Below are 14,562 nucleotides of genomic sequence, written 5' to 3'. Positions count from 1 at the left end.
GTGTAGGAGGTCCCTGCAAAACTAGTATGTGGGGGAATGTCCTTTGAAGCTTGGTGGAGGTATCCCTAGACCCCTGGTGCATGTGTGTGTGTGTGTGTGTAGTGTCCCTGGATTCCTGGTGTGGGTTGTATTCCTGGACTTAGGGTGTATGTGGGGTGTCTGTGGACCCCTCATGCATGGGGGTGTCCCTGGACCCAAAGGACAGCCAGAGCAGATGGAGAAGCCTTTATTCAGAGAGGAGGGTTGAGGCACCTGTAGGTGCTCATAAGGGGTGTCAGAGGAAGAGGAGGCTTGGGAGCTGGGGAAGGTCACAGGTCAGGGGTTGGGTCCTGGGGCCCCCACAGTCAGAGCTGCTGAGGCGGCAGGGCCCGCAGTGGCAGCTCAGAGCCACAGGGAAGTGGACCATGGGGTCCACTCCAGGCGGGCAGCCAGGAAGCCGGATGGAGGCAAAGCGCAGCTCTCGGTAGGTACACACAGGCTGAGGCACGGGGGGCAGGGCTGCGGGTAGCACTCGCACCTGGAGGAAGGGGCAGGGGAATGGCGGGCCTTACTGGGGACCCAGTCTCTCACCATCCCAGGAACCAGCCTCCTCATGTCCATAGAACTCTCGACAGCTTCCAGCCCACACAGCCAGCAATCGCCCCAGACCCCTGCCCAGAGTGCCAAGGCCCCCTCCACCCCACCACCACCCCTGCCTGTGCCAATCTGGTGCTGAAGTGACTGGCAGCTCACCATGCTGGGGCAGTAGCCGGCGCAGATGCTGGTGGTAAAGGTGATGCAGACAGGGCAGGCATCGTTCTCGGCAGCCAGGGTGGCGTTGATGGGCCGGCACAATGGCCGCAGTGGCCCCCTAGAGGCCCTTGCCCCACTTACACTCAGCAGCAGACACAGCAGCAGTCCCTGGGGCAGAGCCAGTGGCTCAGCTCCAGCCTGCAGCCTCCGCCTGAGCCCAAGCACACCCACCAACCCGGCCTTGGGGGGGGAGGGAACCCTTCACAGCTGGTGTGAAGATACCCACCACCCTGGGCTCTGGCCACCTGCTGCTCTCCTGCAGGAAGCCTGGGCTGTTACACCATGCCAGAAAGGTCTCTACATGCAAGCCCCCATGCTGTCCCCCTGGAGCCAGTCATGGCCTTGGTGTACGTGGCCAGGGGCCCTACAGTCTTACCTGGAGCATCTCCATTCTCGATGCTAGCCCTGCCCTGTCTACCTGACTTTATACCTGTGGGCTGTGGGGGCGGCAAGGCCACCCTGCAGCGGCAGCAAGCTGGGGTAACCTGGACACTAATCCCCCTGGGGGCGAAGAGTCGGGCAAGGTCAGGGAGGCGCCTGCAAGCGGGGTGGGGGAGGGGGAGGCCCCGCTCCCCTCTCAGCAGAGCGCCCAGACACTGCAGTGGGGTGACCTCCCAGACAGCTCAGATGCCAGAGCCCAGACTGGTAAAGCACAGGAGTGGGCTGCTGGGTCCCATGCTGGGCCCTGGCCTGTCCAAGAGTGTCTCCAAACTCTGGTGCTGGATGCGCCGGCCGGTGGGCCCGCAGATGCCCCCCCAACCAGAGACCCAACCGAAACGTCCTCTTCCCCAGCCCTCCCAGGTCAGGATGCTCGGAGCTGGCCCCAGAAATGGGCATCTTTTAAGCAATTTTAAACGGAGGTTGATGAGGGCAAACCCGGACCCCTCCCCTGCAGGAGGCGTGTCCCGCCAGCGGGCTGCGGGTTCTGGGTTCCAGTGGCTTCAAGGATTCCTAGATTCGGTTTCCCTTTAGCTGGGCCAGGAGCCAGCCGTAGACGCGGTGGGCGTGTCATAGTGGTTGTCCCGCCCCGAGGTGGGCGTGGTCATGGGCTTCCCGGGGGCGGGGCTGCCGGCAGGTTCAGACTAGCTCCGCCCTCCAGCTCCCATAGCGGGAGCTCTCGGTGCGGTAAGCTTTTGGCACGCTGTAGATGCTGGGCAGTGGCTTCCGGTGCAGGGTCCAGGGCGTCTCCACGGGGCAGAAGCGGTCAGATGAGACAAGTGGGTGCAGTGGGGGCTTGTAGGACTCCTGACTCAGTGACCTGAGCTCCCGGTAGGGCACTGAAGACGGCAGCGGGACTGTACAGTCTACATGGACCCTCGATGGCTGGGGCAAGCTCTCCTGGCTTTGGCTCCAGCCCAGAATCTTCTGTGAGTTGGTCAGCAGATTTTTAATGGCATATTTGGACCGCTCCTTCCTGTGAAGGAGAGGAAGGAGGGAGAGAGGGAGGACGAGGCTGAGGTTTGGACCAGTGATCATAGGAGACTGCACTGCCCAATGTCTGTATTTTTGAGGCCAGGACACATTTATAGAGACCCGGACCCCTGAGGAAGGAGAGATGAAGCATGGCTATCTGGGTCCTCAAGTACTTCCAGGTAACAAGTCTAACGTGAAATTACAGCTTTGTACCTTTGGGAAGAAGTAACTTGGGGGTTACACAGAAAGAGGTTCCATCCTAAACTCTCAGGGCAGTGCCCTCAAATCCAGACTACTTTCTCGGGCTCTACAGACTTGGCATCCTTTCCACAGACCTGAGAGTTGATATTAAGGACATATAGGTGCTGAAAGAGGTAGGGGTTGGGTTTTAAACTTTGGTTCTTTTTGTTTGGAAGTACCAGGGTTTGAATTGAGGGTCTTGAGCTTGCTGCGTAAGTGTTCTACCATTGGTTCTTGTGTGAGCAGGAGTTGATAGAACTGAATGAGAAAAGCAGGCTGGGCTAGCTGCAGGGCCCAGCACAGAGCGGGGACAATGGCTCACTTTGAATAGTAGCGGAAATCCTTGGCAGAAGTAGTCAGATACATCTGACGGCGGTCCAAGATGCCAGGTTCCAATACTATTAAAGGCAGGCCAGTCAGCTCCACCTTCTTCGTCCAGGGAGGTTGGGGCTGATGGAGATTGGGAGAGGACAGGTGGAGCAAGAAAGAAGTTGCATACCCAGGGTTTGAGCTCTGGGTCTCAGGTTCAGAATCCCTCATTTTTGGGCTTCAAGAAGGACCAAGTCAGGCTGGGCACCAGTGACTCATGCCTGTACTACTAGCTACTCAGGAGGCTGAGATCTGAGGATTGCAGTTCAAAGCCAGTTGGGCAAGGAAAGTCCATGAGACTCATCTCTAATAAGCCACCAGAAAACAGGAAGTGACTGTGGTTCAATTGGGAGAGAGCTCGCCTTGAGCTGAAGAGCTCAGGGACAGTGCCCAGACACAGAGTTCAAAAGGACCAAGACATCCCACTCCTCCCCCCCAAAATCATTCCTGTCCCACCAATCCCACACCAGGCTATTTGTACTTCACTCCTTAAAGGAGAACTATTACCATCAATGCCCCCCACCCCACCCCAATCCATATACTTCCTGCTGGGCTGGGAAGGTGGCCTAGTGGTAGAGTACTTGCCTAGCATGCATGAAGCCCTGGGTTCGATTCCTCAGTACCAAATAAACACAAAAAGCCAGATGTGGCGCTGTGACTCAAGTGGTAGAGTGCTAGCCTTGAACCAAAGAAGCCCAGAGACAGTGCCCACACCCTGAGTTCAAGCCCTGGGATTGGCAAAAACAAAAACAAAACAACACTTCCTGCTGATCAGTGAACTTACATCCACGCCCACAGCCTCAAGAAAAAGTCTTTCCAATTCTTTGTGTGTGTGTGTGTGTGTGTGTGTGCGCGTGTGCACGCGCGCGTGCGTGCACACACCAGTACTGAGGCTTGAACTCAGGGCCTCCAGCTCTCACTTAACTTCTTTGCTCAAGGGTGAGGCTCTACCACTTGAACCACACCTCCACTTTCAACTCTTTGCTGGTTACTTGGAGATTAGAATCTCAGACTTTTATGACTTGGCTTTGAACTGAGCTCCTCAGATCTCAGTCTCCTGAGTAGCTAGGATTATAGGCGTGAGCCTCGGGCGCCCGGCTGTCTCTGTCCTGGAGGCACAAGAAGAGGGATTCTGAGCCAGCAATGGGACTGGGCTGCACTTTGGGTAACCCAGTCTAACTTAATCCCACTTGCTCATACGTACCTGGGCTCAGAATATTCTGGTCTTGCCTTTGAGAAAAGAGTGCCACCAAGCCCCCGTTCTCCCTGCCCCCCTCCCCGTCCCACACATCACCCATTCCACAAGCCCCCTTCTACTAGCTCCCAATCTCACAGGAGAGCTTTAGGGATTTCCGAGAGACTTCCTTGCCCCGCCCAAGCCTTCCGGATCCTAGCCCCGCCCAGGCCATGGCCCCGCCCTGGGCCCTGGCCACGCCCCCGAAGCAGTACAGAGGGGCTTCCAGCCTCTCGCGGCCGGGTCCCTGATCTCCGCACTTTCCACCTAATCGCGGGCTCTCTAAGCTACCTCGGGAGGCAGCCCCTTGAGGCGACCCGGGAGCTCCGGGCCTGGGGGGCTCACGAAGACGGGCTCGTAGTCATCCAGGGAGGGCCAGCTCAGGTACTGCGCCTTGGTCTCGCTGCTGTGGTTGGCGGTGGTCAGGGGCCGGCGCCAGCCGCGGCGTCTGAGCTGCGGGGCCGCGCGGCGGGTGAGGGCCGCGCGGAGGCGGTGGCAATCCCAGCCCTGCGTCCCGCACCCCTCACAGGACCAGCCCCGCGTCCCACACCCCACCACAGTCCCAGCCCCGCATCCCGCACCCCGCGAAGTCCCAGCTCCTCGCACTCTAGGCACCGCACCTTTTCTCCTAGATCCTTGATCCCTAGCGTCCGCGTGGGATCCGTGGGCTCCGGGGCCCGGGGCTGCGCGTGGGGCCCGATGAGGGCTTTGAGCTGGTACGCCGCGCTGGAGGTGGTCTCCCACCTGCCGAGGACCTCGTCCAAGGACGGCAGGCGCGGGTCCCGCTGCCCGGCGGGGGGCAGAGGCGCCGCCATCCAGGGCTAGCCGGGGTGAAGGGAAGAGCGGCGTCCATCCTCCCGTCCAGCAGCCCCGCCCCCCACGGCGCCCGGACCCCCGGGCCCCGCCCCCCAGGCCCAGGGACACCCCCCCGGCCCCGCCCCCAGGAGCCCCGGGATCCAGGGGGCCCCCCAGGCCCCGCCCCTCACCTCTATGGTGACCGGCGGGAAGACCCCGGGTGGGATGTAGTGGTGGCCAATGCCGCTGCTGGTGAGCCACCAGTCGGGCCAGGTTCCAGGCAAATCCTTCTCTGTGATGGGGCAGTGAAGAGGGCCATAGCGCAACGCCAGGGTCCGACCCGCCATGGTCCAGCCCCTCCCGCTCGCCAAGCCCAGAGCCGGGGTTTGTTGTCCCTGTTGCCCTAGGTGACAGAACCCGCCCCCTGAGCCCAGCCCACAAAGGGCCTGAGGGCCTGAGGATGGGCAGAGCGAGGACTGGAAGGACAGGACGACAGAGTCGCAGGAGGCCGCAGGACAGCCCTACACAGAGGAAGGGTGGGAGGGGGACCGTAAAGAGAGGGGGCAGCAAAGGGGCAGGGGCGGGGGAGGAAGGAAGAGATCCCAGTTGCAGACGGAGAGGGGCAGGGAGACAGATCGAGGGCCAGACAGATGCTGAGTGTGTGTGTGTGTGGAGGGGGGGTAGCGCGCAGACACGCTCTCCCATTAGCCCATCATGGAATCCACGGGCAACACCGCTCTTTTCTAAAGGATCCGAACCTTCTACTGCCTCTGCTCACACGCACACTGCCAGGCCTGCCCACCTCGGGGGTAACGATTTCCAGACATTCCGGGGTTCCCCCACCCTCCTTGTGTGCGCAGCAGCCGGCGTCAGCGCCTGCCGTCTGGCCTGCCTTTGATTTGGCTGAAAACTTCCACCTGGGTATGGGGGGGAGGGGTGAAATATTTAGCAAAAAAAGAGGGGTGTGCATAACTAACCCAGAGACAAGAGACACAGGAAGTTAGGGAGACAGAGAAGCGGGGGGGAGGGGGGGAAGACTGGGAACAAGACCAGAGGCTGAGCCCCCACAGTGTATCAGGGTCCTGTTTGGGGGGCAGAGGCCGGGAGCAAGGGGCATGTCAGTGTCCTTAGCCCAAAGCTTGACCCAAAAGAGGTTGTGAGCTGGGTGCTGCTGGCTCATGCCTGTCATCCTAGCTACTCACTCAGGAGGCTGAGATCTGAGGATTGAGGTTCAAAGCCAGCCCGGGCAGGAAAGTCCTTGAGACTCTTATCTCCAATGAACCACCAGAAAACCAGAAGTAGCACTGTGGCTCAAGTGGTAGAGCGCTTGCCTTGAGCTGAAGAGCTGAGGAACAGTGCCCAGGACCAGAGTTCAAGTCCCATGACCCGTAGCCCCTGCCCCTCAAAAGAAAATAGAATGGGTGAAAGCCAGGTGGGTGAGCTCTGGCTACTCAAGGTTTGAAGATCAAGGTTTGAAGCCAGCCTGAACAGAAAAATCCATGAGGCTCTATCTCCAACTAACCAGCAAAAAGCTAGAAGTGGAGTTGTGGCTCAAGTGGTAGAGTGTCATCCTTAAGCAAAAAAGTTAAGGGACAGTATATCCAGACCCTGAGTTGAAGCCCCAGTATTGCATGTGCATGTGTGCGCGTGCCCACACGCATGCATGCGCGCGCGCACACACACACACACACAGAGCCATGAGGTGTAAGATGGGTAAAGTATGAAGGGTAATTCTGAGGGTCTAGGAGCTCCTTTTGATACCTCTTCAATATAAAGAAATTTGCTAAGTCTTCTTCCTCCCCAGAATTTCTTCATGCCAGCCCATTCTTCAGACAGGGGAAACTGAGGCCACCTTTCCCAGCCTGACCCAGGTCTCACCCACCCTATTCCATTCTGAACTGAGCACCTTGTATTGGTTTGGTTCCACCCCTTCTCAGAGCCTATAGGTGTTCATGACCTGTGTCAGGGCAGGCCCATTGGTCACAACCCATATCTTGGACAATTTTAAGATCTATTTAATTCCCAATGTGGGGTAAAGGTTGCAACAGGGGAGGAGTGCTGTCACCTGACTCCAGCTTCCTGCCTGGGCTTGAATTCTCCTCTATGTGACAGGCATCTTACTACCTCAAAAGACAATACTAGGGGCTGGGAAGGTGGCTTAGTGGTAGAGTGCTTGCCTAGCATGCATGAGCCCGGGGTTTGATTCCTCAGCACCACAAACACAGAAGAAGCCAGAAGTGATGCTGTGGCTCAAGTGGTAAAGCGCTAGCCTTGAGCAAAGCAGCTCAGGGAGAGCACCCAGCCTCCCCCCCCCCCAAAGGAAAAGACAATACTGTATTCCAAGAATATTGGTCATTCTGACCAAGCAGGATTTCTCTCTTTATTTTTTATTATTTTGTCAGTAGTGGGGCTTCAACCTGGGGCCTCAGTGTTGTCCTTGAGCTCTTCTGCTCAAGACTAGCCCTCTAATCCCTTTAAGCCACAGCACCACTTCTGGATTGCTGATGGTTCATTGGAGATAAGAGTCTCAGGGACTTTCCAACCCAGGCTGGCTTTGAACCGGGATCCTCAGATCTCAGCCTCCTGAGTAGCTAAGGATGACAGGTGTGAGCCATAAGCAACTGGCTAGGATTTCTCATTGAAACCGCCTGCTCTCAGACATGTCCAGGCTTTCTGCAGACCAGGTGCTCAGGTCCTCTGCAGACCAGGTGCCAGTTCCTTACATGGTCCTGCTTCTACACTACCCACCAGCTTCTTGACATATCACTCCTCCTTGTGGCTCTCTCCCAGAGTGGCCCAGGGCAGCTTCTTTTGCAATTAAAGGGTCATCATTAGAAGAGTGATGTGTTACCATGGATAAGTAGGAGGCACTCACCAAATATTCACTATTGTTATTGTCATGATCATTATTACCCTCCAGTTCCTCCAGGAGAACTCCTATTCATCCTTTGAACTCCATTTGGTTTCCTCACACGTCTTGCGGATGGAGCTCTCAAAATTGGAGCGGTTTGATTCCATGATCCTTTAAGGTTCCAAACAGAAGGCCACTCCTGAGGTGGTTTAGCATCCAGCTCTTTTTTTCTCTGCCTGTTCCGTTCCTGGACCTGAGCCTCAGGCCCGTCCTGTCCGACTGAGGAGGGTGCAGACGCACGCAGTGTCAATTCGAATCCATCTCCAGCCTACACGGCCCTGGGCATCAGAAGTCAAGGCCCGCACGTAGGACTGCTTGGCCTTGCATTCGGATACCCAGTGCCTGCGGTCCACTCCCCTGCAGCCCCCTCCGCCCGCACCCACGCCACCTTCCCCAGTGCTATTAGCTTTACAGCGAGTCTCGAAGAAATACTGTCGGAGGGGGCTGCCACCAGCTGCGGGCACCTCGCCCAGCACCTCCACCTCGCGTCCCCGCAGGTCCACGGCCGTCCGACGGTCTGTCACCCAGCCGCTCACTGCATCACAGACGGCCAGCTCGCCCCGGCGACTGGCCGGGGCCGACTCGCTCACCCCACGACGAGTGCGGTTGGCTGGGGCACCGGCAAGCTCCCCAAAGTCTCCAGTCTCCAGCAGAAAGAGCAGAGGGGGGCCAGCAGGGGCACCCCTGGACAGGGCTACTCGGGGGGACAGGAGGTCCCACTCAGGAGCCGGGAAGGGGGGTAGAGTTAAAGGTGGAGAGCGAGGCTCCATTGGGACACTGGGGAGGAGGAAGAGGAGGAGGATGGGGAAGGAACACAGGGGCTTGGGGAGCATCTCTTGACCACCTGGGGGGGGGTAGAAGACAGAGAAGCTGGGGTTAGGAGAGTGGAAATTTATGGCAAATAGGTGTGAATCCCAGAAGTATGGGGAAGCACTGTGTGTGGGGGGCACATTCTAGAACTTGATTGATGCTGAACTTCTAGACTAATAAATTACTTTAAAATGATTACTTAAAGCTGAGTGCTGTGGCTCACAATTGTCATCCCAGCTACTCAGGAGGCTGAGATCTGAGGACCACAGTTCGAAGCCAGCCCAGGCAGAAGAGTCCCTGTGAGACTTTTTTTTTTGTGGGGGGGTCTGGTCCTGGGGCCTGAACTCTGGGCCTGGGTGCTGTCCCTCAGCTCTTCAGCTCAAGGCTAGCACTCTACCACTTGAGCCACAGCACCACTTCCAGCTTTTTTCTTTTTGCTTATGTGGTGCTGAGGAATCGAACCCAGGGCCTCATGCATGCAAGGCAAGTGCTCTACCACTGAGCCACCTTCTCAGCCCTCCCTGTGAGACTCTTATCTCCAATAAACCACTCAAAAACTGGAAGTGGTGCTGTGGCCCAACTGGTAGAGCTAGCCTTGAGCCCAAAGAGCCTCAGGAACAACACCCAGGCCCAGAGTTCACGCCCCAGGACAGGCACAAAAATGAAAATGAAAGAAGGCCAGACAAAGACCCCTCTTCTCTGCAGCCTGTTTCCCAGTGTGTGAATGGGACCCCGGGCTGGGAGGTAATCTTGGCGTCTTCCTACCGCATTCTAGATGCCTGGAGAAGATTGGGAAGCAGGAGGTGATTACCAGACCTGTCAGCGCCTCCTCCACCTCCGAGCTCCTGGGATGGGGACCCTCAGACTCGGCTGGGTCCCTGTGGAGGACACAGGTAACCCCCTCCTTGCTGACATCTTAGGAGAGGGAGGGGAGGGCAGCCACCTGGGGGGGGGGAAGGAGAGGGAAGAGACAGACAGGTTATATAGACAGGTGGGAGAAAGGTCCAGGATCCCCCACTCCCAAACACCCCTATTCCTCCTACCTCGGAATTCCTTCTCCAAGTGTGGGGTACCCCAGCCAAGGCCCCGCCCCCCCAGGTGATGGCTCCTGGGCTGCGATGGATGGGAAGCAGATGCTGGGGTGGGGGGGAGAGGCTGGGAAAGATTACATCTCCCTGCTTTCTCTCTGCATCTCCCAGGCGGGGGAGGGGGCGGGGCCGGCCCGGACACCCGGCCCCCAGGAGCCCTGGGTCCCCGAGGCTCTTTTCTGGAATGTTCCCTGTGTGCAGGACAGGCCAGGGCCCGCCCAGGAACTCCACCGGCGCATACCTGGAGTGGCGGCCGGCCCCGCGCGGGGAGATGGAGAAGGAAGGGGGTGCCCAGGCTGACCGGGCCAGGTCGGGGGGGGGGAGCGGGGGTGCTGCCTCCTCCCTCAGACTAGGCGTCCCGATCCCCAAGATCTCTTCCTTCGGAGCCGGGCGTGGCGTTTCCCACGGCCCACACCCCAAACCTCGGAGCTCCCCCCTCCACGAGTTCAGGTGCCCCCCTCTCCCCCCAGCGCCCCTCCCCCTCCCCTTCCTCCCTCCCAGTTCTGGAGCCCAGACACCCCTGTACTTAGACATAACCCTCCTCCAGAGGGGGGCCGGGGCACCCCGATCTCTGAGTCCACGCCGGGGTGGGGGGGACACCCCGCTCCGCAGCGGGCGCGGCTCCCCCCCTGCCTCAGTTTACTCCGCCAAGCCCCGCCCCCGCCGGCCCCGCCCCGCCCCTCCCTGCCCAGGGGCAGGGCGACCCCGACGCTGCGGTCTCGGGGAGGCGCCCGCCGCTCCTACCTGGGGCTCCCGCCTCTGCGCCCGGCGCCCGGCGCCTCCTCCGCGGCTCCGGCTCCCGGGACCTGGGCGGCCGGCCGGCTGCGCGCCGCTCGCGCTCCGAGGGCCTGGGTCGGGGGCGGGGCGGCGCCCGACGGCGGAGGAGGGGCGGGGACCCCGCCTTACACTCGCGTGCCTAGACCTCGGAGGCCCGGCTGCCCGGCCCAGCCGGGTCCCGGCCCCAGCCTCCGCCCGCGGACCCTGGGGTCCGGGCCCCAGCCTCTGCCTTCAGACCCAGAGGTCATAGATCCCAGCCTCCTTCCTCAGACCCAGGGGTCCAAACCCCAGCCTCCTCCCTCAGACCTGGGGATCCAGACCCTAGCCTCCCCTCTCAGACCCAGGGGTCATAGATCCCAGCCTTTTCCCTTAGACCCAGGACTCTAGACCCCAGCCTCCTCCTTCAGACCCAGGGGTCCAGGCTCCAACTTCCTCCCTCAGAACCAAGAGTCGGGATCCTAATCTCGTTCCTCACACCTAGGGGTCCAGACCCTAGCTTCCTGCCTCAGACCTGGGGATCCAGACCCCAGCCTCCTTCCTCAGACCCAGAGGTCACATAGCCCAGCATCCTCCCTCAGACCCAGAGGTCATAGATCCCAGCTTCTTCCCTTGGACTCAGGACTCTAGACCACAGCCTCCTCCTTCAGACCTAGGGGTCCAGGCCCCAGCCTCCTCCCTCAGACCCAGGCGTCCAGACCCAACCTCTTCCCCAAGACCCAGGGGTCTAGGCTCCAATCTCCTCCCTGAGGCCCAGGAGTCCAAGCCCCAGCCCTCCTCCCTCAGACTGAGGACTCAGTCTGGGATTCCTGGGGTCTCTGCAAGTTCAGCGTGGACCCAGGGCAGATTCCCACCCTCTCCCAGGAGCTTCGGCAGACATTAACCAGCTGGGCCCGGGTAGCGATAAGGCTTGACGCCCAGAGACAGTGGATGTGGGGGGCTCTTGCACAGAGCCCTCTCTCCTGGAATTTCCTGGGTGGGGACTGGAGAAGGGTGTCTTGTCCTGGGCTTAGATAAGAGAAATCCAAGGTATTACAGGACTTAGAGACAATGCTATGCTTTTTTTTTTTTTCAAGTGATCTTGTGTTGAAATGACCTGCCTAGAGAAACAGAGTGAATCCTTAGTTACAGATGTGGGAGGATAGGGGACTGGGACCATGAAAAAGGGGCAAGAAAGACCTGGAGTCCAGGTGTGAGACAAGAACTGCAGAGAGGGAGGGACACTTGGAGAACGGCATAGAGCTGCAGGCACCCGCTGAAGAAGCCAGATGAGGAGAGACGTGGAGGCCATATTTTGGATGACGGGGGCCTTTACCCTAGCACACCTCCACCCTGGGACTCACAGTTCCCCTCCCCCTGAACTATATTTAGGGGGGAAAATGACACCTGCCTTGGAGGGGGGAGTCACCCAGCACCCCTCTCTCTGCCTAAATATAGCATGGCAAGGGGGCAGGAAGGGTGTCCCCGGATTAGGGTGTTCCCCACTTGTCCTCTGTGCCCTGCCAAGGAGACACAGAAGCCACTCCAGTTGTTTACTTCCTCTTCCTGAGTTTCTGCCCCCTCCCCTTTGATGTTTCTTTCTCTGTCATCTCTAGGTGTCTGTCCTCTCTCTCTCTCTGTCTCTTTTCCCACCATTTGTAGCTTTTCTGCTACTAGAGGGGAAAAGGTGGTCAGATGAGCAATCAGCTCATACCTTGCTATTCAGAAGGCTGAGGTGTAGATTTGGTTCCAGGCAAGTTGGGGCAGAAAAGTCCCAGAGACACTATTTCCAAACTAACCAGCAAAACCCCTGACTGGTGGCATGGCTCATGTGGTAGAGAACCAGCTATAAGCAATAAGCCAAAAAGATTGAGAGGCCTCAAGTTTCCCAGCAAAAAAAAAAAAAAAAAAGGTGTGGAGGAGGAAGGTGATTGGGTAAACTGAATTCCTTCCCTACGTTCTGTAGCTCTCTTCTTTTTGCTTCTTCTGTGTGTGTGTGTGTGTGTGTGTGTTGAAACTGGGGCTTGAACTAGGACCTTGTGCTCTTGCTTTGGCTTTCTTGCTCATGGCTGATACTCTACTGCCCAAGCCATGCCACTAACCCATTTTTTTTGTTTACTAATTGGAAACTGGAGTCTGGCCCATTTTTGGCCTGGGCTGACTTTTCACCATGATCCTCCAGGTCTCAGCCTCCTAAGTAGCAAGGATGTCTGGTATGAGCCACCCAGGCCAGGCTCCACGCAGGTTGAAAACTTAGGGCCTTCTACTCAATTAAGCAGGGACTTTCTGCCTGAGACACACCCCCAGGCCTCCTTTCCTGCATGATGATTGATTAGGGAGGTGTGCCCTCAAATCAGTTCCTCTCTGAGAACTCAGTGGTGCCTCTAAGAGTTTGTAGGACCAAAAAAAAAAAAAAGTGTGTGTGTGGGGGTGGGGACAACAATAATAACAGCACTCTGCAAACCACTGGATACGTTTTAATAAATTAATACAAGTACGTTCAATGACATTTGGCTTATAGGAAGCCCTATGTGTGTTAGTGACTACAATCCTCCTCCTCTTCCTCCTCCTCTTCCACCTCTTTATCCTCCTTTTCCTCCTCTTCTTGGCCTTTAGTCCTGAAAGACTGTTTGGCCTTGCCCTGTTGGGTCACAGCCTTCTCTGTAAGTATCAGCCTTCTGATTAATCAGGCCACTGGTCTTGGAGGTACCCGGTGCTCAGGCAGGCTGTGGGGGTGGTGGAGTCGGGCAGCCTGTCACAAATCCTCCCCAGGTGACCTTGGCAAGCCTTGGCCCTGCTGAGACTCAAGTTTCCCTCCTGGAAAACACACCAAGTCCCCCTGACGGCCTTCCTGAGGTAACAGAGGATGGGTGACGCACGCCAGTTTGGGCTCTGGTGATGACTGGGAAAACTGAGACTTCATGTGTCTCTTCCCACTCAGGGACACCGAGGGGTTTCTGCCTTTTTTTTGTTTTTGCTCTCTCTCTCTCTCTCTCTCTGAAACTCTAGTCTCCAGTGTTGATGTCTGTTCCCCACTCTTTCTGAGTGTCTGACCTCCCCTTCTCATTCTGGGTCTCAATCCCTTTCAGAGTGTCTGCCTTGTCTTCTCTCCGGGTCTCTGTCTCCTTCTCAATGGACCTCTGTTTCTGTCTCTCTCTCCGCCTCTGTCTCTGTCTCTCTGGGTCTGTAGTCTCCCAACCTGCTCCAAACATGGCTGGACAGTGTACAGGCCGTTCCCTGTTTTCTTGCCCCTAAGTTCCTTCCTCCATGTCTCCATACCAAACGAATAAAGTGGGAGTTTGTTTGACAGAGGTTGGATAAGCAGACAGAGATATCCAAATTCCTAGTTCATTTGGAGCCCCTCTGTCTTTCTTTTGTTTGTTTGTTTGTTTTGCCGTTCCTGAGCCTTGAACTCAGGGCCTGGGCTCTGTTCCTGAGCCTCTCTGTACTCAAGGCTAGCCCTCTACTACTTGAGCCACAGAGCCACTTCCAGCTTTTTCTGCTTATGTGGTACTGAGGAATCGAACCCAGGACATCCTGCATGCTAGGCAAGTACTCTACCACTAAGCCACCTTCCCAGTCCTGGGAACCTCTCTGAACAAACTGACTCCAGAGATAGAGGGTCCAGCCTGCCCCCTATGGTGAATAACACAGGACAGGCTGCTTCTGTCTCTTCGCCTGACCCATGACATACAAATGCTTTCTTACCCAAAGCTGTGATCCTTGCCACGAAATGCAACATGGGGTCTCTCTCACACAAAGCCCAAGTCAGCCCAATATTGGTGCCGGGTTCACTCAATGCTATGCTTCAGCCTGGCTCCATGAGCCATGACTGAGAGATAATTATGGGGCCAAACTGAATCTACTGATGGGATCACCCACATCAACTCCGGGTGGCCCTGAACAGCTTCTAGCCATGAAATTCAACACATCTCTACCCAACAGAACTCTGTGGTCTTCAAGAACCAATTCCAAGCCTACTGGGCATGATGTGGCACACTCTCATGCCATGATGATTATCTTTCTACACACACCCCCTCTCAGGAACACACAAAGGCAGGAAATCTTCAACATCTCAGTGCAACTCACCAACACCAGCCTGATCATACCATCAACACAGCCCCGCCCTGGTGACGGCTTGATTGGATCCAACATGG

General features: G+C 57.4%; 3 protein-coding genes across 4 annotated transcripts; all 3 read right to left on the bottom strand.

Annotated features, from left to right (window-relative positions):
* Positions 1 to 230: 230 nt before the first annotated feature.
* On the bottom strand, positions 231 to 1,246 carry Lhb (luteinizing hormone subunit beta). The gene is made up of 3 exons (XM_070001011.1): positions 1,169 to 1,246; positions 733 to 900; positions 231 to 517 (listed from the first exon to the last, which is right to left on the bottom strand). Exons 1-3 carry the CDS (start codon positions 1,181 to 1,183, stop codon positions 275 to 277), a joined length of 426 nt encoding a protein of 141 aa, XP_069857112.1. The 5' UTR covers positions 1,184 to 1,246; the 3' UTR covers positions 231 to 274.
* Positions 1,247 to 1,851: 605 nt separating this feature from the next.
* Saxo3 (stabilizer of axonemal microtubules 3) lies at positions 1,852 to 5,192 on the bottom strand. The gene is made up of 5 exons (XM_070001007.1): positions 5,035 to 5,192; positions 4,669 to 4,869; positions 4,340 to 4,501; positions 2,768 to 2,895; positions 1,852 to 2,206 (listed from the first exon to the last, which is right to left on the bottom strand). Exons 1-5 carry the CDS (start codon positions 5,188 to 5,190, stop codon positions 1,870 to 1,872), a joined length of 984 nt encoding a protein of 327 aa, XP_069857108.1. The 5' UTR covers positions 5,191 to 5,192; the 3' UTR covers positions 1,852 to 1,869.
* A 2,039-nt stretch (positions 5,193 to 7,231) lies between these two features.
* Positions 7,232 to 9,438, bottom strand: Ntf4 (neurotrophin 4). 2 transcript variants are annotated; one of them, XM_070001009.1, is made up of 2 exons: positions 9,381 to 9,438; positions 7,232 to 8,598 (listed from the first exon to the last, which is right to left on the bottom strand). In XM_070001009.1, the coding sequence occupies exon 2, from the start codon at positions 8,585 to 8,587 to the stop codon at positions 7,955 to 7,957; it is 633 nt and encodes a 210-aa protein (XP_069857110.1). In that variant the 5' UTR covers positions 8,588 to 8,598; positions 9,381 to 9,438; the 3' UTR covers positions 7,232 to 7,954. The 2 variants fall into 2 exon arrangements, with proteins under 2 accessions (XP_069857110.1, XP_069857111.1); XM_070001010.1 differs by lacking the exon at positions 9,381 to 9,438 and adding an exon at positions 9,330 to 9,350.
* Positions 9,439 to 14,562: the final 5,124 nt, after the last annotated feature.

The sequence above is a fragment of the Dipodomys merriami genome, unplaced genomic scaffold (assembly GCF_024711535.1).
Source record: "Dipodomys merriami isolate MVZ:Mamm:240054 unplaced genomic scaffold, mDipMer1.0.p SCAF_57, whole genome shotgun sequence".
Taxonomy (NCBI): domain Eukaryota; kingdom Metazoa; phylum Chordata; class Mammalia; order Rodentia; family Heteromyidae; genus Dipodomys; species Dipodomys merriami.
This window is presented reverse-complemented; position numbering and strand designations above follow the sequence as displayed.